The sequence below is a fragment of the Phacochoerus africanus genome, chromosome 9 (genome assembly GCF_016906955.1).
Source record: "Phacochoerus africanus isolate WHEZ1 chromosome 9, ROS_Pafr_v1, whole genome shotgun sequence".
Classification (NCBI taxonomy): Eukaryota; Metazoa; Chordata; class Mammalia; order Artiodactyla; family Suidae; genus Phacochoerus; species Phacochoerus africanus.
The window spans coordinates 42885665-42909018 of NC_062552.1; the positions used below are offsets into that span (position 1 = coordinate 42885665).

General features: G+C 45.9%; 1 protein-coding gene across 4 annotated transcripts in view; it reads right to left on the minus strand.

Moving 5' to 3' along the window:
- Positions 1-23354, minus strand: part of ADGRF5 (adhesion G protein-coupled receptor F5) — a 128386-nt gene that overhangs the window by 52588 nt on the left and 52444 nt on the right. For all 4 annotated transcript variants that reach the window (XM_047795162.1, XM_047795163.1, XM_047795161.1 and 1 more), the window contains exons 2-3: positions 17225-17350; positions 8396-8450 (exon numbers count right to left, since the gene is read on the minus strand). In XM_047795162.1, the coding sequence (XP_047651118.1) occupies positions 8396-8450; positions 17225-17326 (157 nt within the window). In that variant the 5' untranslated portion in view covers positions 17327-17350. The remainder of the gene's footprint in view (positions 1-8395; positions 8451-17224; positions 17351-23354) is intronic.

Genomic DNA, 23354 nt, shown 5'->3' on the forward strand with positions numbered 1-23354 from the left:
CAGTGCAAAAAAAAAAAAAAAAAGAAAAAAGGAAAGCGAGAAAGAAAGAAATCTCCCACTTGCCGGAGAGTGAAGTCTGCTGACTTCCCCCAGGAGGAATGAGGGTGGTGTGGTTTTCTCTTGACCAAAGGGGACAATGTCTCTTTATGACTTAAGATTTGACTCTCCTGTATCTCCCCCCCACCCCAAACCCCTGTAGCAGTTAAAAGATACCTATTCCGATTGTTTCTTTTCTTTCTTTCTTTTTTTTTTTTTTTGGTCTTTTTAGGGCTGCACCTGCGACATATGGAGGTTCCCAGGCTAGGGGTTGAATTGGAGCTGTAGCTGCCGGCCTATGCCACAGCCACAGCAATGCGGGATCTGAGCTGCTTCTGTGACCAAAACGTGCCAGTGCGAGATCCTTAACCCACTGAGTGAGGCCAGGTATCAAACCTGAGTCTTCATGGATACTAGTCGGGTTCGTTAACCACTGAGCCACGACAGGAATTCTGCTTGAGTCTTGACATCTTCTCAAGATAGCAATGTGGCAGCATCACATGGATCTACTGTACTATTGTCAGGGAGATCCCGTTCTTCCTTTAGGTAGAAAGGTGTGTTCACACGGACGAAAATGGCCAGAACCCCAGGCTGTGGCTTTTAGAGGGCAGGTGTGGATGGAGGAGAGGGCAGGCCATACCACGGCATAAAACACGGCTGTGAAGTCTGGAGAAAAGTGTCAATTCTACTAGCTCATCATACGCTCACATCATCAAAGTCAGCCCCATGGAAAGTTCTTTTCCTGAGAGTTCCTATTGTGGCTCAATGGTAATGAAACCGACTAGTATCCATGAGGATGTGGGTTCGATTCCTGGCCTGGCTCAGTGGGTTAAGGATCTGGTGTTGCTGTGAGCTGTGGTGTAGGTCACAGATGTGGCTCGGGTCTTGCCTTGTTGTGGCTGTGGTGTAGGCTGGCGGTTGCAGCTCCAGTTTGACCCCTAGCCTGGGAGCTTCCATATACCATGTTCCACCCTAAAAAGCAAAAAAAAAAAAAAAAATTAAAGTTCTTTTCTTCATAAGATAAAGACAGTAATGCTAGCACCCAGACACTACAAAGCTGCTCTGAGAATCAGAGAATGGCTGCCTAACCTTCCTCTAAGTGTGGTTATAGAAGATGAAGTTTCTTCCTACCATAGCACACCAGAAAAAGCCCCAGACCATTCATTAATCTCCTCCAATTCCTTCTTCCTGGAGCTCCCACCTCCTCCCTTCTTCTGTCCCACATTTGTTCTTTATGTCTCAACCTCAATCAATTCTTTCCTGGTCACTCTGTGAGCCTATGCATGCTCACCGACCTAAGGACTCACAGAATCAAGACATTGACAAGTCTTTTGGTATTTTAGGGTATTTACGGTATTTAGAGTGGTTACAGCTATGGTAGTCAGTCACTCATCAGATGCAAAACAGCATCCTCCACAAACGCTGCTAGATGCCTTTCCTGATTGGCTTAAATGCCTTGCATAACACGAAACTTACCTTCCTATAAGACAGTCCAATCCATCTTTGGTCATTTCTGTTAGAAACTTACATTTAGCCCAGACCTACGTCTCTAACTCCTACTACTTTCTTGCCTGGAGTTGCCTTTTGCAGACTCAGAGTATGAGCTGATTCTGCTTTCATTTTTGTTTTGTCTTATTTATGGCTGAGCCTGCAGCACATGGAAGTTCCCAGGCCAGGGGTCAAACCATGCTCCACAGTAGTGACCAGAACTACAGCAGTGATATCATTGATTCTTAACCTGCTGAGCCACCAGGCAGCACCAGACCCTGCTTTCAATATTATAAACTTTGAATTGAACTTATGGTGTGTGTATAAGCCTATCCTCACAACCAGATTAAAAGTTGATAGCAGGCAGTCAGCATGTTTTATGTTCTTTGTGCTCAGCGGTTACTTAATAAATATGTACCAAATAAATGTTGGAAACACATCTTTACTTATTTAAAAAAAAGAATCGGAGTTCCTGTCATGGCTCAGTGTTTAACGAATCCGACTAGGAACCATGAGGTTTTGGGTTTGATCCCTGGCCTCACTCAGTGGGTTAGGGATCTGGCATTGCTGTGAGCTGTGGTGTAGGTCGCAGATGCGGCTTGGATCCTGAGTTGCTGTGGCTCTGGCCTTGGCCGGTGGCTACAGCTAGGATTTGATCCCTAGCTTGGAAACCTACATGTGCTGCGGTTGTGGCCCTAGAAAAGGCAAAAAGACGAAAAAATATATATATATGGCATAGAATCTCATAAGCAAGAGCCAGAAATGCATACTGAAAACTGACTTTTTTTTTTTTTTTTTGTCTTTTTAGGGCTGAACCCATGGCATATGGAGGTTCCCAGGCTAGGGGTTTAATTGGAGCTACAGCTGCCGGCCTACACCACAGCCACAGCAACAGCGGGATCTAAGCTGCATATGTGACCTACACCACAGCTCATGGCAATGCCAGATCCTTAACCCACTGTGTGAGGCCAGGGATCGAACCTGTGTCCTCACGGATACTAGTCAGATTCGTTTCCGCTGTGCCATGACGGGATCTCCTGAAAACTGACTCTTAACCATGAGCTTGGACGTGGACCAGAGAGAGCTGGGGTGGAAATCCTCTCACCTGGGAGGCCTCTGAACCCCTTTGAGGCATGCTTTGCTCATTTATAATTTAGGGGCACAATGTTCTCTGCAGGATTGTTCTTAAGGAGTGAGATACTGTGTGAGGACTCCTGGCAAGTTGCCTGGCCATTCTGAAACAGTAGGTAGAAATGATAATACTGATTAGAATAAGTTCAAAGATTATCATCTATGCAGCTGTCTCCTAGTAGGTCAATAAAACCTAATTCTGGAGTTCCTGCTGCGGTGCAGTGGGTTAATGATCTAGTTTGTCTCTGTGGCTGTGCCAGTTTGATCCCCTGCCTGGTGCAATGAGTTAAAAGTTCTGCCGCTGTGGTGGCATAGTTCACAGCCCTGGCTCAGATTCAGTCCCTGACCCAGGAACTTCCATATACTAGGGAGGTGGTTGAAAAAGGAAAAACAAACCAAACAAACAAAGAACAAAAAAACCAACCAAACAAAAAATCCCTAATTCCATTCCAATCAGGTCTCCCTTTTGAGGTGGTTAAGCAAGCAGGCAACACCTAGCAGAGAGTATCCAGGCTTCTCTTCTTGCTCTGTCACTACCACTGTCTGCTCAAAGCATGAGATGCCACAAATTATCCTAAGAGAGATTAAGTCCGGAAAATCCCCAATTTGTTCCTCAGTCTGGAGAATACACAGCATTTCCTGAACCCAGATCCAAAAGGGTCAGCACACTCAGCCTGCAGGTCTGCAGAAAGGTCAGGAATTCTCAGCTGGCAGCCAGCAACTCAATCTAGTAGGAATCTCGCTCTCACTAAATGGGTCTGAAGATTTAAGCAACGCCAGCACGGGGCTGGCACACCCTAGGTCTCCCTTTCTCCAAATGTTTCCTCCTCTCAGCCATTCCTTTTGAAGCCAAAGAAAAACCAAGGGACACTCTTCAGCCCAGGACCCAAGATACATTCCTAGTTAAACTCAGAAAACTGGCGTGGAGAGTCACAATTGCACGGAGAACACTTGTGGGTTAACTCCAACCAATAACGAACTTCGGCTTTTGGTCCCCCATGAAGATTGCCTTTAAAACTAAATTTGGTTCCCACTGTGGCACAGTGGGTTAAGAATCCAACTGCAGGAGTTCCCGTCACGACACAATGGAAACAAATCCGACTAGGAGCCTTGAGGTTGTGGGTTCAATCCCTGGTCTCACTCAGTGGGTTAAGGATCCAGCGTTGCCGCAAGCTATGGTGTAGTTTGAGGATGCAGCTCAGATCCCACATTGCTGTGCCTGTGGCATAGATCAGTAGCAACAGCTCCAATTAGACCCCTAGCCTGGGAACCTCCATATGCTGTGGGTACGGCCCTCAAAAGACAAAACACCAAAAAAAAAAAAAATCTAACTTCAAGGGCTTAGGTCACTATGGAGATGCAGGTTCAATCCCTGGCCCAGCACAGTGGGTTAAAGGATCTGAGGTTGCCATAGCTGTTGCAGCTATGGCTCAGATTCAATCCCTGGTGTGCCATGGGTGTGGCCATTAAAAAAAAAATCAGACATGGAATTCTGTGGATACATACAAAATACTATTTTGGCATAACATTGTAAATCTTTATACTTTAATAAAAAATTTTAACGTTCAAAACAGACTAACTTTAGAGCTGATCAGTGTACCTCCAAAGTAAGAATTTCATTCCAATTCTGGCTTCTAACTGTGGCCTCCACCTCCGAAGGTCTGTGCACTCCTGAAATGTCACAAGCGTCACCAATCCCTGTCACACCCACGTCAAGTCCTTTTGACCCACTTCTTAAATGGCTTTCACCTTTCCTGAATCATCCTGGGGCCAGGGCCACTGACGGTCCACACAGCTGGGCATCCTCGCTGGTTTCCCAGAACTTTTCATCTCACTCCTTCAGCCATAACCATCCGGCTCATTTTCACTTCTGATGCTTCCATCAGTTCCTTCTCTGTGCCAGCCTCTCGGCTGGTCTAGAATCCACTTCTGGCATCAGGACAGAATTCTGATGCTCTGACACACACTTATTTCCCTCAGCTCCCCACCTGCCACTCTGCTCTAACAGGAAGATTCACACCTGTTTTTGCTTTGGCCTCTGGGTTTTTGTGCAAGCTTCTTCTCCTGTCCCCAGTAGAGTTTGGAAATTTGTTTTTCTAAAATGCTAACTCCAGGAGTTCCTGTTGTGGCTCAGAGGGTTAAGAGCCAGACATCATCGGTGAGGATATGGGTTCGATCCCTGGCCTCGCTCAGTGGGTTAAGGATCTAGCACTGCCACAAGCTGCAATGGAGATTACAGATGAAGCTTAGATCCTGTGTTGCCGTAGCTGTGGCGTAGGCCTGAAGCTGCAGCTCCGATTGGACCCCTGGTCCAGGAGCTTCCATGGGCTATGGAAGGGGCCATAAAAATAAAATAAAATAAAATAAAATAAAATAAAATAAAATGCTAACTCCTATGTTATGGCATCCATCTTCATGTCTTCAGTAACTACATGAAAACTTCTCTATATCAGGGATCCTTTAGGCTCTTTCAAATGCAATATTTTTATAAACAAATCAATTAGCCTAGTTATTAACTAAAACCTATTAAAACAAACAAAAACCAAACTCCTAGACAACTCTATTGATGTTTTAAAAAGCAATATGTACATGATATCATTTAATCCTCTTGACAACCCTGTATATATACATGTTGTGTTTGTGTAAAATACTTATGATACATAGTATATGATAGAGGAAGAAATCCATAGCTCTGAGAATAAATATGAGTATTGATCCTATGTCTTTAAAAAAGTGTTATGGCCATACCCACGGCACATGGATGTTCCCAGGCCAGGGATTGAATCTGAGCCATAGGTGCAATCTATGCCACAGTTGCAGCAATGCTGGATCCTTTAACTCATTGTCCTGGGCCAGGGATTGAACCCATGCCTCTGAAGCAACTGGAACTGCTGCAGTTGAATTCTTAACCCACTGTGACACAGCAGGAACTCTGATCCTACTTTTAAAAATGATTCTATCCCAAATCCTAAAGATATAAACATTTGGTCCAGTGCCTCAAAAGGAAATTCCTTTTGAGAACTTTCTTTCTCTTGGAAATTTTGTTTGTCTCTGGGTTGTTAAAACCTCAGAACACAGACATGTCTGTGTGGCTTCTGCAGAATGTAACCCTCCTATTGCTTGCTTTCCTAGTTTTCCTGGAGAGGGATTCTCTTAATTGCAACTTTGATTCTGAGTACCTGCAGCCTAACACCCCAGCCATTTCAAGACCATTCCTTTCTTCCTTTTTCTTTTTCTATTATTTATTTTATTTATTTATTTTTTAGGGCCAGTGGCATGTGGAAGTTCCCAGGCTAGGGGCTGAATTGGAGCTGCAACTGCCGACCTATACCACAGTTCATGGCCATGCTGGATCCTTAACCCACTGATCGAGGCTGGGGATCAAACCCACGTCCTCACGGATACTAGTCAGGTTCATTACCCTTGAGCCACAATGGGAACTCCTCCATGATCATTTCTTACTTTGGTGATTTTGTAAAAGTATCAAGGCCAATCTCTCTTCTGCGGATAATGGGCTGAGCCATTAACACTTCCAAAATGACTCTAGAGGCCCAAGAGCACAGAGGACCATGTATAAAAAAATAGAAAACACGTTTTCATGGTGATTATTATCGTCATGATTTTTTTAAATGGAAGCATGTCTAGAAAAATTTTCGCATGTCAAATCCTTAGATGTAGAGGTGATTTCCTTTCCAAGGGCTAACCTGCCATATTGTCATCATGGATGTCAAATGACAGGACCTGGAGATGCAGGAAGATGTGACTTTTATAGCTGTAGAGTCATCAGGTGCCCCTGAAGAAGTTGGCAGCCTGAACCCTAGAAGAAGCTGGCAGAAGCTGGGAGCTGGAAGTTTGATTTGAGGAAGAAAAGCCTTTCAAAACACTGAATGGGAACACAGCTGACCCTGTTCCTGTCATGGGGACAGGGGGTTCAAGGGATTGTCAGGGACTGGGTAGAGGGGAAGATACTCGTTTTTAAAGCACAGGCAGTGAAGTCTATGCCATAGACCACTTCAGGGAAGGGAGTGGGGAGGGTCCCCTAGGGTATAACACAAGGCTAAAATAGAAAAAAAAGAAAAAGAAAGAACGGAAGGGGAAATGACCAATGGAATGAGCTTCCGGGGAGCATTTCCAGAGCTTAATACAATGCGGTTGAATTTTCATTTCAAGCATCAGGCAACACTGGGAACGGGTTCCTGCCTCGGGAAGAGTTCTACCAGAAACCTTTATCCTGCTTTGGGGGAAGCCTGCTCCCTCTGACAGCCTACTGTCTCTTTTTGACCCCAAGACTGAACAGATCAAGTCACAACATGCTTGGAAAATGACTCCGCCACAATGCTACAGGTTAAGAAGTTTCTAGGGGTTCCTACTGTGGCTCAGCAGAAAAGAACCTGACTAGTATCCATGAAGATACGGGTTAGATCCCTGGACTCGCTCAGTGGGTTAAGGATCCAGCCTTGCTGTGAGCTGTGGTGTAGGTTACAGACGTGGCTCGGATCTGGCATTGCTGTGGCTGGGGGGGGGGCAGCTGCAGCTCCAATTTGACCCCTAGCCTGGGAACCTCTATATGCCCCAGGGGCAGCCCTAAAAAGACAGAAAAAAAAAAAAAGTTTCTAGATGGTTGGTCCAGCCCCTCAGGCAGCAGACCCTTAGGAAAAGTGAGTTAGCCTCTGATCTCACACAGAGGCAGCGATGACAGAGACCGGCATTCTCTTTATTTGTTCCCTCATCAGTGGAGACTCGGGCTACAGTCCAGGCTGCCAAGAGGAAGAGGGTCAAGGGAGCTCATGTCTCTTGGGAGCGGCAAACAGGAAGTCAAAGGATTATTTGCACTGGGACGGATGTTGGGCTGGGAGGATGTATGGTGGGTAATGGGAACCTAGGAGAGCAGCCCCTCCCCGTCTGGGGAATTGATGGAGGGCCCTCCAGGGCAGGAGCCTGTGTGAGATAAACCCCCAGACAAGCAAAGGGGGATGGATGGTGGGCAGAGCATCCTCTGAGCGAAAAGCCATAGAAGGAGCACATGTGGGCAAGCACTTAGGGTCCCATGAGATTTGAATGGATAATCTGATTTCATCTCCAAGGCAACTGGGAGCCCCTGAAGGATTTTATGCAGGGAAATGACAGAATCAAACAGATGCTTTTGCAACATTGCTGTGATGGACGGAGGAGGACCTGGTCCTGGGAAAACGCAGCCTACAGATGTCCTCAGCAGCCCAGGGTCCCCCACATGGGAGGGGAGGCTGAGGATGACTTTGCACTGTGTTCACAGCTCTTGCCTGCCCCCAGCCCTCCAAAGGGCAGAGCTCTGTATTTTCCAGATCGCTGCTTTGGAATTTAATGGGAAAGCAGGAGTGGGAGGCAGAGGAAGACCTGAGTCTAGAGGTTAAGTTGATCTATAAGATAAAGTGCTGAGTGAGAGTTTTTTTTTTTTTTTTTTTTTTTTTTTAAGGCAAAAGGCAAGTCTGCGGGGTTGAGAGCAGTGAAGTGAGGGAAGGGCCCCAGGAAAATCTTCAGGATCCGACGATCATAATGGGAGGGACACGGGAATTGAAGGTGTTGATAAGATCTGCTGAATGTCCTTTGATAGAGAATGGAATTCTGTTACAGTTACTTCTGGAAATTGAACCCTGATGCACTCCGAGACTGAATTATGTGGATCCCGCTGTTTCCAAACGTTACAACTGAGAGCCTCTGAGGGGACTTACTCGAAAAGATGGCCCAGCAAAGGGTTACGTACCGGCTCGTTTTTGCCTCGCTGGGTCTTCCCCTGCTAGTTCCTGTTCACGGAGAAGCTGAAAGAACATTTGAGACAATTGTCAGTGCGTGTCAAAGACATCTTTTCACAATGGCTTTCTGCTCTCATTGTCCCAGAATGTTCGAGCGAAGCAGAGGGCTGCGGATTTGGGGTCAGCGCCTTGTGCCCTGGGGATGGGGACCGCCCACAATCGAAGCCCGTTAGAAAGACGAAATAGGTTGGCCTCAGGTGTGACTTGGGCCCGGATTTTTTTATAGACCAGTTTCTAGTTTCAGGAGCGGAAGATATCAGCCTATCTGTGTTTCTCAGAGTTCCTGCAGCCTGAGGCCTGTCGAAAAATATGAAGAATGGTGTTCTCCACTGTGCTAGAACTTGAACCCTGAGTCATTCCAGTGACCTTTTAGTTGAGTCTCACGACCTCTCCTCCGCCCTAGGCCTGTCCCCACCCCAATATTCCTGCGGCATTAGGGCTGTTTAGATGGTGTTCGCTTAAAGTTATTTTCTCCTCCTCTGGCCCTTTTTCTCCTGGATGGTTTTACAGATGCCTCCTGAAGCAGGGGCTATGAGAGTCAGCTCTGAAGCCAGCCTGCCTGGGTACAGAGCTGTGCCCCTTACTAGCTATGTGACCTTGAGGATGTTACTTATCCTCTCTGAGCCTCGATTTTCTTTCTGTAAAATGGAACAGTAGTGCTGACCTCATGGAAGTACTATGAGAATTAAACAAATTGCAACATGGAACACGGTACACTCTTAATAAATGTGCGATCGTATAGACCGATAGTTAAGGGTAAAGACACCGCAGACATTGAATCCAGAGCTTAGCTCTGCCCTAAAATGGCTGTGTGACCTTGGGCAAGTGACTTAATCGCTCTGTGTCACGGGACCCACCTATCATATAGGGATAAACGTAGCTTACCTCATTAAGTTGTTGAGAGGATCAAATGGTTAATAAATGTAAAACACTGGAAGGGGGTTAATGACATGGTAAGGGCTAGTCTGGGTCAGGCATCATGCTGTTCTGAGAGCATCATGACCATGGACTCCCCTGTCTGCATCCTGCCACTTACCTTATCTCCATAAGCTCAGCTCTGGTCATTATGTGGCTTCTTTGTTTAAGAGGTGACGTTAATTGGCTCTGCTGCTGAGATCACTGCCAGCTCTGTAGTTTATAACCTCCCCTTGACCTGACCTGGTATTCCTAGATCATCCCTGCCTCTAAGTGAGTTTTCCTCTGATGTATTTCCCAGCGCAGACTTCCTCAAGGCTCATCAGAAGGGCCAAATAACGCCTGTCCTCCAGGGTGTGGGCTTTGCCATCACCTCCATGCACCGATGAACGCCACCCAAACAGAGCTCATTCTGCCATCTGTGGGCACTACCATTTTTCTTCTAGTTATCTCACTTCATAACGATAACAACAATAATTCCTAAAACATCTTCAACACCCTGTGCCAGGTGCTGTTTAGTATGTGGTGTGTGCTCATTTGTTTAATCCTCCTGACAATCTATGGCATAGATGCTGTTATTTGACACATTTCACAAATGAGAAAACACCGGCACAGAGAGGTCAATTAACTTGCCTAAGGTCACACAGCTTTGAAATGGCAGAATTAAGACTCAAACCCAGATAGTCTGCCTCCTAGGTCTGTACTTGCCCATACATGCACCTCATCATCTTGTTGGGAGATGCCGTGGTAAACTGTGGGGAAACTGAGGGTTGTTCTCAGTGACGCAGTCACTCCTGACGAATACCTTTTCTCTTTCTTACTCAATTGCCTCCTCTGTCCCCTCCTTCTTTTCAACGACTGGTATAAACAGCCATAGAAAGTGTGGAGGAAACCATACGTGATAGTTCCTAAGGGTTCTCAATGAAACAAAGAGCAGGATGATGGATGGGGATTGGAGTTTTCAAAGCCCAGGTGCCGCTCTGTTTGCAGTGATGTTATCTGAGTTCTATGGAAAAGCCCGGGAACCTAGAGATCACAGAGTCAATGTATAGGGCTGGTTCCTGTCTGGCTTCCCCTGGAGCTGCTCCGGCTCTGTGCTGGGGCAGAAGGAAAAGTTCTCCCACTGCCTTCCTGCCTCCGTCTTCCTTGGGACTTACAATTACAATTTAATTGTAAGCCACCAGGAAGCTTCCTCTGTCCATGCAAGAGAAGGTGACTACAAGTGGGCACGATTGGGCAGCTCTCCCAGGCCAAGACGTCATTCCCTGCATTTTCTTTCCCTTTTTTTTTTTGCCTTTTTTTCTAGGGCCGCTCCCTCGGCATATGGATGTTCCCAGGCTAGGGGTCGAATCGGAGCTGTAGCTGCCTGCCTACACCACAGCCACAGCAATGCAGAATCCGAGCCTCATCTGAAACCTACACCACAGCTCATGGCAATGCGAGATCCTTAACCCACTGAGCGAGGCCAGGGATGGAACCTGAGTCCTCTTGGATACTAGTCAGGTTGGTTATCACTGGGCCACAACAGGAACTCTTCATTCCCCCATTGTCCAGGGGGCATTAAAGAATTAAAGCCCTGCTGCTGGCAGTTGTAGTTAAAAACCGAGGTATGTTTCAGTCCTCTCCTGCAGAACATTTTAAATCCTTTCCCTCCTCCAATTCAATTTAGTGAGATTTTGGGTGGGAGGGAAGAAAACTGCCCCCCCCCCCTTTTTTGGCTGTGCCAGCAGGCATGCAAGATTTCCCTGGGCCAGGGATTGAACTTGCACCACAACAGCAACCCAACCTGCTAAAGTGACGACATCGGATCCTTAATCTGTTTTGCCAGAGGAGAACTCCAAAAACTGCTTTCTTAACCAGCACATCACTGGCCATGAGGCCATCTTGAGAAACATTGCTTTTTAACTAATTTTATTTTTCTGTTCTGCATTTTGTTTTTGTTTTTTTGTTTTTTATTGTACTTGATTTACAATGTTTTGTCAAATTCTGCTGTACAGCAAAGTGACCCAGTTATACATACGTATAATTCTTTTTCTCATATTATCTTCTATCATGTTCTATCACAGGTGATTGGGTATAGTTTCCTGTGCTGTTTTAACTATTTCTTTTCTTTTCTTTTGTCTTTTTAGGGTTATACCCACAGCATATGGAAGTTCCCAGGCTAGGGGTCCAATCAGAGCTATAGCCCCCAGCCTACGCCACAGCCACAGCAATGCAGGATCCGAGCTGTGTCTTCGACCTACACCACAGCTCACGGCAACGCTGGACCCTTTAGCCCACTGAGCGAGGCCAGGGATTGAACCCTCATCCTCATGGATACTAGTCAGGTTTGTTACCACTGAACCATGACAGAAACTGCCTTAACTATTTCCTGAATCTTCATGGTGATTATCTGAAATTGACATGGACACCTTTGCCAAGTGCTGCTTCCATGACTCTGGCCTCACCTGCTGGCTCTGTTTAGTGAAGATCCATGACTCTTTGTGAGAATAACTTACTTTTAATTGTAAGCCCTGGCATCACTGGGGAAAATGAAGGGAAGACATCCTGAAGGCAAGGCAGCCTCTGAGCTGTCCCCTGGTGATGGTGATCAGGACCCTTGGCCTCCCAGACATGAGGAGAAAGAGTTGGGGGGTGCCGGGTCAGGGGGCCTGGGGTTCCATAAAGGCAGAGGCTAGAGTGACACCAAAAACTGGAGCCCTGCACCTTCTCTTCTTTCTATTTGGAATAGTCATTGGTTCATCCTAAGCCTCTGTTTCTTAATTTATAGAAAGTAACGTACACACCCAAAGCCTATCCTCTCTGGTGGGGCTGTGAACCCACGTGCCCAGCTGGCCTGGAGCTCTTGGGGGTGTGCGGCAGGGGGAGGGGGGACAGCCTTGCCCTCCCAAGTCCATGTCATTCCGTTCGGGGAACTGCAGGGCTGAGCATACATCCTGCCAGGGTCTCCCAAGGCTGAGTATTATTTCAGACAGAAACCAGAGCCTCTGTTGGGCCATGAAGAGCTACCCAGATGGGTATCAGAGGACAATGGGCAGCTCCATCCAGAGGGGATTTCCTGTTGGCCCAGCTTCAGCCGGAAGACGCAAGGTCACCAATTCCAGGAAACGCCCCACCTGTTGGACATGATGACTTTACAAAATAATTGGGGGCGGGGTGCAGGGGGAGCAGACACCCAGTCAGGAATGAGAGGGGGCATTTTACGTGTGGAAATGAAAACCCCTAGGGAACCAGACGACAAACAAGTGGTCGCCTAATCTCTTGCCTCCTCCCCAAGGCCCTGTCCTCATCTTTTTTGTGACCTGGAATCCCCGATCTAACATCTTTACCTCCAGCGAGATAATGGTCTGAGCAAGGGTCCTGTTAGACCTCCCTGGGCACAGGAACGCAGGTTTATTTGTGCCAATATAGGAAAAAGAACCACTATATCCTAGGTACCTGCTCTGTGCATGACAGGAAGGCGTGCATATATAAGAGTGGTTTATCCCTATGACAAACCGGTGGAGAGACCTACTTCTTCTTGCATTATGTAGAGGAAGCAGGCTCTGGGAGATGAAAAAAACATGAGGAAATTTCCAACGATAGTGTTCGAGCTGCACTTTGGACTTAAAGAAGCTGATGCTAGCATTCAGAGCCTGTCACACTGCTGGCTCCAAGTGTGATCACTGGGGCAGGAACAAGGGGCAGGAACTGGTCAGAAAGGCAACATCCAGGGCCACACCCCAGACTTCCTGAGTTCAGCTTTAAGGTCCACACTTTAAGAAAGTTCCCAGCTCATCCTCACACTTCAAAAGCCCGATACCTCCTATCTGCACCCGCCCCTGCATAGCACCACCATTCACAAGAGCCAGGAGGTGAAAGCAACTTAAGTGTCCATTAATGGATAAACGGGTTAAAAAAGGTGGGATATACATACAATGGATCATTATTCAGACTTAAGAAAGGAAGGAAATTCTGATGTATATTACAACATAGATACATTTTTAGGACATTATGTTAAGTGAAGTAAGCCGGTCACAATAAGACAAATACTGTATGATTCCACTTACTTATAGGAGGTACTTAGTGTAATCAAAGTCACAGAGGCAGAAAGTTAGAATAGTGAGTTCCAGCAGATGGGGTGGGGTGGGGTGGGGGGTTAGGGTGGCCTTGTTTAATGGGTGCAGAGTTTTACAAGATGCATTTGCCTACTGGCTGCAAATGTATGTTTAACACTACCGAACTGTACATTTAACCATGTTGAATGGTTAAATGGTTGGTAAATTTGATGTGTATTTAGCACAATTTTTTTAAAAGCTCATGACCCACCACATGTTGCTCTTAAATTATGTAGAAGTGCACAGCCATAAAAAGGAATGAGATAATGCCATTTGCAGCAACATGGATACAACTGGAGATTAATACACTAAGTGAAGTAAGTCAGAAAGAGAAAGACAAATATCATATATCATGTAGACATAGAATCTAAAATATGACACAAATGAACTTATCTATGAAACAGAAACAGACTCACAAACAGAGAACAGATTTGTGGTCAGCAAGGGGAGGGGGGAGGCGGGGAGGGATGTAGCAGATATAAACTATTATAGGCAGGATGGATAAGCCACAAGGTCCTACCCTATAGTAATATAGATCAATATATATATTGATATATCTATATTCAATATCAAGCGAGAAAACATAATAGAAAGGAATATGAAAAAGAATGTGTGTATACACACACACACACACACACGTATGTATAACTGAATCACTGCTGTACAGCAGAAATGAACACAACATTGTAAATCAACTATACTTCAATTAAAAAATAAAATAAAGTAGTCGGGAGTTCCCGTCATGGCTCAGTGGTTAACAAATCCAACTAGGAACCATGAGGTTGCAGGTTCGATCGCTGGCCTTGCTCAGTGGGTTAAGGGTCTGGCGTTGCCGTGAGCTGTGGTGTAGGTTGCAGACGCGGCTCAAATCCCGCATTGCTGTGGCTCTGGTGTAGGTTGGCGGCTACAGCTCTGATTGGACCCCTAGCCTGGGAACCTCCATATGCTGCAGGAGCAGCCCTAGAAAAGGCAAAGAGACAGATAAATAAAATAAAATAAAATAAAATAAAATAAAATAAAATAAAATAAAATAAAATAGTGGAAGTGGAAGCTGAGTGACAGCCTAGGGCAGCCTAAGCTGACAAGGAAGGTTCAAGGGCACCTCTCCCATGGAAGTCTTCAGCTCTAGGCTGAATGAAGATATTATATCTTGAAGGCAAATCTAGGAAGGAAAAGTGGGGCCCTTTGCAGTGGGAGCTTCCAGAAAGATGAAGTTCAAGTACTAGTAGCAGCCCTGGGAGGCCTATCTCCTGACCAGCCTGTGCCACCAGGCAAATGGATGGGTTTTGTTAGGGCTGCTGTGATGAGGACCGATCTGGCGCAGTGGGAGGGCACTGCTGCAGCCAGGAATGCTGGGAAACTCTGGAATGTAAGGCTGACCCCACCGTTGAGATCATCTCATGCTCCATCCAGCTTACACCCCACATGGTTGGGGTAACAGAGTTTTGCACTACTTGTGCAAATCCAGAGGAAAAGTAATGTTTCCCTCCTCTTTTTTTTTTTTTTGCCTTTTCTTTTTAGGGCTGCACCTGCTGCATATGGAAGTTCCCAGGGATCTAATCAGAGCTACCGCTGCCAGCCTACCCACAGCCACAACAATGAGGGATCCGAGCAGTGTCTCTGACCTATACCACAGCTCATGGCAATGCCAGATCCTTAACCCACTGAGCGAGGCCAGGTATCAAACCCACATCCTCATGGATACTAGTTGGATATGTTTCTGCTGTGCCACAACAGGAACTCCCCCTCCTCTATTTATAAGAGCAAGCTGCGGCATATGATTGCAGGGGCTGAATCTTACACACTGGAGTTTGGAAGAAGACATACTAAGAATACCTCCTAGTCATGAGAGAAATAAGGAAAAAGACAAAACCTAGGTCCAACAAAGAAAGACACAAAAATAGAGAAGAGGAAGGAAGAGCATAAAGTCATAAGACAAAATCCTGAAAGTAAGATCGAGCATTTTATTTATTATTTTGAAATACAATTTTATCACAGTAGAGTTGATTTACAATGTTGTATTCATTTCAGGTATACTGTAAAGTGAATCAGTCAAACATGTAAATATATCCATTCAGATCAAGCATTTTATTTTTTATTTTTCTTTCTTTCTTTCTTTATTTTTTTGTCTCTTTGCCATTTCTTGGGCCGCTCCTGCGGTATATGGAGGTTCCCAGGCTAGGGGTCAAATCGAGCTGTAGCTGCCAGCCTACGCCAGAGCCACAGTAACTCGGGATCTGAGCCATGTCTGCAACCTACACCACAGCTCATGGCAATGCCAGATCCTTAACCCACTGAACAAGGCCAGGGATCGAACGCGCAACCTCATGGTTCCTAGTCGGATTCGTTAACCACTGAGCCACGATGGGAACTCCCCAGATCAAGCATTTTAAATATGGCATCAAATGTGAATAACATACTTCTCTAATCACAGACAGATTACAAGAAAGAAAAGCAACTCCAACATGCATTGCTTGTCAGAGAAGCAGTAAAGCAAAGGAATGTGCTAAAAGCTAAACAAAACAAAGAACAAAGACCAGGCAAACACAAATACAAAAACAGAAGTGACAACTGGAATAGAAGACAAAAAATTAAGATTGAAAGGTACAAAGCAAAGCAAAAAGAGATTTTCTAATGCCAAAATTGATCATGAAGCTCCAACAAGAGTGACAGACTGGATAAAATAGCACTAAAATATCTTTTCAAAAAAATCCATAGGAAACAGTGGGAAAAACAGTAATAGCAAATACTGATAGAACCTTTTTAATTTAATTTAATTTAATTAATTTTTTTGTCTTTTGTCTTTTCAGGACCACACCTGTGGCATATGGAGGTTCCCAGGCTAGGGGTCAAATTGAAGCTGCCGACCTACACCACAGCCACAGCAACACCAGATCCAAGCCGCGTCTGCAACCTACACCACAGCTCATGGCAATGCCAGATACTTAACCCACTGAGCAAGACCAGGGATTGAACCCACAACCTATGTTTCCTAGTTGGATTCGTTTCCACTGCACTACAATGGGAACTCCTGATAGAGCATTTTTTAAATGTCAGGCACTGTTCTAAAGCACCTTATAAATATTAACTACTTTAATTCTCAAGGTGATCAGTACATCAATACTATTATTTTCATCATTTTACAGATGAAAAAACTTGAGACGCAGAATCATGCCAGTCTCTCGAGATTTCATAACCAGTCACACACCCCAGCTCTGGGGCCCGGAGTAGCCAAAGGAAAGAAGATCCCAGTGTTTCCCACAAGGAACAAGGGGCTACTTAGCACCCTCTTTTGTTAAGCTAAACTCCCATGAACTTCCCAAGGACGAAACCCTTAGGCTAATTTGTCAGTAAAATGCTTAGAAATTATCTTTGGCCCTTTCGACTGTATCAATCTGTGATGATAACACTGACACGAATGAGCACTTTTTGAAATGGGCTGTAGTCTGATGCTCATGGAAAGTGAATTCTTGGAAACTACAAGAATTCTGCTCTATCCTCAAAACAGGCTTGACATCATTTTTGCAGTTTCACAGGGTGGAGCGTCACACCTGAGTGGCAATTTAATTAAGAGCACATCTGGATGATGTATGGCAAGTGGTAGCCCCGTAGATACCCTAACATTCATTTGTGTTCAGCACCCCTTTCCACCATTTGGGACATTTTCTCACAGCCCCCCGCCCCCCATTAAGCAATTTCCGGCTATGACATTCCCAGGAAATGAGAAAAATGTGATGGGGAAAATAGAGCAGACATGGATTTACTCACCGCAGGATAGACAATAGACTTTAAATTCAAGTTCAGGGTAGCTTGGGAAGAATAAGTCACAATAATCAAGAAGCACAAAGTGGTTTTCCTTGGGGATTTCATGTCTTCAAGTTTGAGTTGTCTTGCCTGAAATGGAAATAGGATGGTTTAGAGATAAAGTAATTTATTTGTCGAACATAGAACTATCAAATCCTGTCTCAAAGGTCACATTCAGAAGGACTTTTTCAATGGGAAAAAAGAAAGGAGCTTAAAGGTATCAACCTTTGGGAACAGTCTCTGCTCCAGACCCTGGGGTGAAGGAAAGATGAGGTCAGAAAGGGGAGGGCTGGGGATGGGACTTGCAAACAGGACAAGGGACAAAGGGAACAGGTGATGGGGTACCTTCCCTTAAGACACGGAGAAGGAGAGAGTAAAGGAAAGAGAAAGGGGAAAGAGGAAAGAGAGGAAAAGCAAGAAAAAGGGAATAGCTAATCTGTAGGGAATACTTTTAACATTGTGCACATAACACAAGAACAAATGGATTCAGGAAACTGTATTTACCTTTGCGATACGCAATACATGCTGATATTATCAATTTTTTTTTTGTCTTTTTAGGGCTGTATCCATGGCATATGGAGGTTTCCAGACTAGGGGTCGAATTGGAGCTGCAGCTGCTGGCCTACACCACAGCCACAGCAATGCTGGATCCTTAACCCACTGAGCGAGGCCAGGGATCAAACCTGTGTCCTCATGGATACAAGTCAGATTCATTTCCACTGAGCCATGAGAGGCACTCCTGATATTTTCAATTCTATTCTATCCTATCTTACCCCACTTTTTCTTTTCATTGTGATAGCAACCCATTACATTGACTTCATGACCCATGTTAATGGGCTATGATCCAGTAGTATGACAAATCCTGGACTTAGTATATTTTAATTTCTTAGCGTGTATAATATGGATACTAATAGTTACCACTTTATGTCTTGATTTTTGATAGCTACTCTTTATCACTTTACAATGCTGGTGATGAAAATAAAAAATATTTGGTGACCTGATTAATCATGGTTACATTTTTTTTTTTCTTTTTTGGCCATCCTGAGGCATACAGAATTCCCAGACCAGGGATCAGATTTGAGCCACAGCTTTGACCTACGCTGCAGTTTCAGCAATGCCAGTTCCTTTAGCCCACTGTGCTGGGCTAGGGATCAAACCTGCACCCTGGTGCTGCAGAGATGATGCTGCCTATCCCATTGAGCCACAGTGGGAACTCCTCATTATTGCATTTAATTTTATTTGTTTGTTTGTTTGTTTTTAGGGCCACACCCATGGCATATGGAGATTCTCAGACTAGGAATTGAATCAGAGCGTTAGCCACAGGCCTAAGCCACAGCCACATCAACAGCAGATCTGAGCCTCATCTGCGACCTACACCACAGCTCATGGCAACACCAGATCCTTAATCCACTGAGTGAGGCCAGAGATTGAACCTGCATCCTTATGGATGCTAATCAGATTTGTTTCCGCTGTGCCACAACAGGAACTCCCACTGTTGCATTTTAAAAGAAAAAAAAAAGGAAAAGAAAAGTATCGGAGTTCCTATCGTGGCTCAGCGGTTAATGAATCTGACTAGCATCCATGAGGATGCAGATTCGATCTCTGGCCTCGCTCAGTGGGTGGAGGATCCAGCATTGCCATGAGCCGAGGTGTAGGTTGCAGACGTGGCTCAGATCTGATATGGCTGTGGTCGTGGCCGGTGGCTACAGCTCTGACCCCTCGCCTGGGAATATCCATATGCCATGGGTGCGGCCCTAAAAAGCAAAACAAACAAGCAAAAAAGCGTCACTTGGAACGATCTCTGCTCTCATGGGTCTGGGGACCAGGATAAAATACCTGTGTAGATTCCTTTCCTTATGGGCTTAAAAAAAATTTTGTTTTTTGAAAAGAATACTCGACTAAGGGCCAGGATATAGGGGTTAGGACCCGGGATGAATAGGAGTTTAATTGCATTTTTGAGTGCGTCGTTTATCTCGTCTGAGTCCCATTGCCCCATCTGTGAAATGGGAATACTTAGACCTCCTCTAATTCTCTTTTCTGAGGCTGTGATGAAAAGCTGTGCAGAGCTTCAGGGATGCCAGCTCAAGGGTTTCACCCTGACCTTTAGTGGAATCCAGAGGCCAGCCATCAGGAAGAGGAGGCCTTGGCCTAGCATTGCGGGGAGCACCCGGGGGACCTGGCTGGGATAACACACAGAGAGAGCCAAGACGTCCATGCCAGGAAGGATTGTCTTTCGATCACCAGCTGCCGGCTGTCTCCTTTTCCTCTTCCCCAGTGGAAAAGAAGGAAGCCTAAGGCCCTGGAAAACTGACCCAATTTGCAGATCTGGCAATCAAACACATTTTTTAAATTCTGCCAACCCCACGGCTTTTGGAAAATGCTTTGCAATTTAGGTTATGGGAATAGATATTTAAGATCGGATGCATCTGCTGTAGAGAAATCACAGCAAATCATTCCTGGCTGAAAGGGAGTGGGCTTTTGTGGGTACGGTGTGGGCTGACTTAGCTCGGTGATAGCAACTATTTCTGGGATGAATTGGATATTTAGGAAGCAATGTAATTTTTTTAATTGCACTGTACTAGCTGATTCCATATCGAGGCAGTTGATCAAGGGTTTGAAAGTTAGTAACTGAATGGTTAATTAGTCTCCCTTAGTACATGACAACCAGGAAAGAACTCAGGTTATTAGAAGGATTAGAGCTGATGCCGCATCTTTCCATGGTTTCCCAATGTTGGCTTTTTTTTTTTTTTTAATTGGTTTTTAGGGCTGCACTTGCAGCATATAGACGTTCCCAGGCTAGGGGTCAAATCAGAACTGCAACTGCTGGCCTACACCACAGCCACAGCAACTCAGGATCCAAGCCACATCTGCAACCTACACCATGGCTCACAGCCAACACCGGATCCTTAACCCACTAAGTGAGGCCAGGGATCAAACCCACATCCTCATGGATACTAGTTGGGTTCATAACCCATTGAGCCATCGCGGGAACTCCTCAGTGTTAGCCGTTTTATCAGAGTTAGCAAAGATGATCTTGGTCATGATAATGACCAAATGGCCACAACGCAAATGGTCATGTCTCCTCTTTTCTGGCAAATACTGTCTTACTATCCCTATTCCCCCCATCCCCACCCCTCAGCCTCCCTGGAGATTGTTCTTGATTAAATTGATATCTTATTCTCCGTTGACTTCTTTTTTTTTTGGTCTTTTTGCCTTTTCTAGGGCCACACTCGCTGCATATGGAGGTTCCCAGGCTAGGGGTCTAATCAGAACTGTAGCCACCGGCCTATGCCGCAGCCACAGCAAAGCGGTATCTGAGCCATGTCTGCAACCTACACCACAGCTCACAGCAACGCCAGATCCTTAACCCACTGAGCAAGGCCAGGGATCGAACCCACAACCTCATAGTTCCTAGTCGGATTCGTTAACCACTGAGCCACGACGGGAACTCCTCTGTTGACTTCTTTTGTGGCCACAAAAAGCACAATTCAGTAGAAATAGAGATGCAGAATGGACCCCAGTTTGGGGAGGGGATGTTCTCTGGATGCAGAAGAAAGGTAACAGCTACACACAGTCATCAGTGACACAGCAAGGGTGAGAGGTGGATCCTCCACTTGAAGGAAAAATGCCACCCCTTGGAGGGAAAGGTAACATTAAAAATATTTGACAACCCATCCAATCCAGCATGGGCCTGACCAATCAGCAACATGATCTCCAATGAAGATCAGTTCAGCTTTTAGGGTTCTGCTGTGTCCTGGGGGAGCCCTGAAAACAAACCTCTTCCCTCCATCAATAACCTCTCAGTATCCCTCCAGCTGTTCTCATCTGAGAGGAAGCTAATGGAGGCTGCTTAACTTGACTAAGGCTGGCGGTAGGGTCCGTGGGAGGGACCCCAAATCCATCCAATTAAAAGCCCAGAGTAGCACCCCACCTTCAAGGTGATCTACCTTCAGTGGGGCCTTTTTAATTGTAAATCCCCTGGAAGTTCAAATTTATTCCAAATTCCTGGAGTCAATGGCAGACAACCACTCAGAGGCACAGGGAGAAGCAGAGGCAGAAAGAGAAAGAAAATTATCTGATGTCGTTACCAATTTCTTCCCCCTTTTAAATGATCAATTCCGGACACTTGCTGCCCAAACTCACCACCTATGAGTCAGCTGTGTCTTAGAAAAAGCCAGAAAGTATGACCTCATGCTCAGTAGTAACCCTGCAGTGATACGCAGCTTCCTGGTCCCTCTGACTCAGGTTCCTGGCTGTGAGGATAGAAGACGGGGTTGGGTGGGGGCGGGGAGGAGGGGGGCGGGCGCGGGGGGAGGGAGGGCAATGTACCCTGACATCATTTTCCGGGAAAAAATCTCTGGGATTCCAAGCATCACTGTCTTTGGAGGATGAAGGTCTGGGTTCCTGCAATGGGTCTTCCACAACATTTTCTTGGCTTGAAACACCTCAGGGACCTATTCTCCTGAATCTTCGAAAGAACCAGTCGTTCAGATCAGCTGCTCTCCAGGAAACACTTCATCAGCCCTGACTTGGCCAGATTTGATTGAAGGGGTTGGAGGAGGAGTAAACGCATTGGTTTACCTTGCAAGTTTGGAAACCAGTTCACAAAATGGTCACATCTGTGGGTCTGCTGACCCACGGTCATCGTCAATTTGTGATTCCGAATTCTGTATAAAGAGGGCAATCGTGGAATTCCTACTGTGGCGCAAAGGGTTCAGCAGAGTCCCTGCAGCGCCAAGGACGCAGGTTCAATCCCTGGCCTGACACAGTGGGTTAAAGGCTCTGGCACTGCCGAAGCTGCGGTGTAGGTCACACATTGTGGCTCAGATCTGATCCCTGTCCCGAGAACTCCATGTACCGTGGGGCAGCCAAAAAAAAAAAAGAGGGCAATAGTGAGACATACTGGAAATGATATATTTCCTGAGCTCTACACAGCTCCGCCTTCGCATGCTCTCTGGGGTTCTTGGCCCCTCTCCCCTGGGGCCCCGAGCCTTGATACTCTTCTTAGTTCCTCCTGGGCAGAAGGAAGGCAAGAGTTGAAAGTGAGCCGATGTTGGCCCAACTTCTGCCCTGGCGCCTCCTCCTCCTCCAGTCTAGGCTTTGACCTCACACGTGGTCCCTCCCCTTCGCATCGCCTGGGTACCACCACCTGGAAGGAAGTTTCCTAGTATATTTGAGCCTCATTTGCTTAAGTGATTCTCATCCCTGGCTGCACATAAGAACAGCACCTGGGCAATTTCTTTTTTTTTTTTTTCTCTTTTCCTTGTTTGTTTGTTCTTTTAATATCATCCCAGATCAACTGATTTAGCATTTCTGGCAGGTGGGAGGGTCTGTATCCCTCACCCCCAGCCGTTTCTGAGGCAGAGGGAGGTTTGAGGTCTGCAGGTTAATATGTTCAGCATCCTGTTGCCCTATCTGCACTCCTGGCTGGTGATGGAAAGTGCCAGGAATGCAGGTAGGGCAATGGGATGCTGAAAATACGGACCTGCAGACCTCAAGCTTCCTCTCTTTACTGAAGCAATGACATAGAAACAGAATCTTTTTTTTTTTTTTTGTCTTTTTGCCTTTTCTAGGGCCGATTCCCACAGCATATGAAGGTTCCCAGGCTAGGGGTCGAATTGGAGCTGTAGCCACCGGCCTACGCTAGAGCCACAGCAACGCGGGATCCGAGCTGCGTCTGCGACCTACAGCACAGCTCACAGCAATGCCGGATCCTCAACCCACTGAGCAAGGCCAGGGATCAAACCCGCAACCTCACAGTTCCTAGTCGGATTCATTAACCACTGCGCCACGACGGGAACTCCTAGAAACAGAATCTTAAGAGGCATACAAGAGGAGGCAATCAATCAATGGGAGATTGATCAATGTGAGTACGGACTCAGAGATGATCTACCCCACAGGTGTTGATTCAACAGCCAAGGCTGTTATTCTAGACAATAATATTGTTCTGCAGTCGGGCAAGTCCTTTATGATAAGATGGCAGATAATAATTATCAGCAATGACGATACTGATGATGGTGATGGTGAGAGATCCTTGTCACTCATGGAGTCTGTTCCAGGCATGGTGATCAGCTCTCTCCAAGGATTGTGTTCT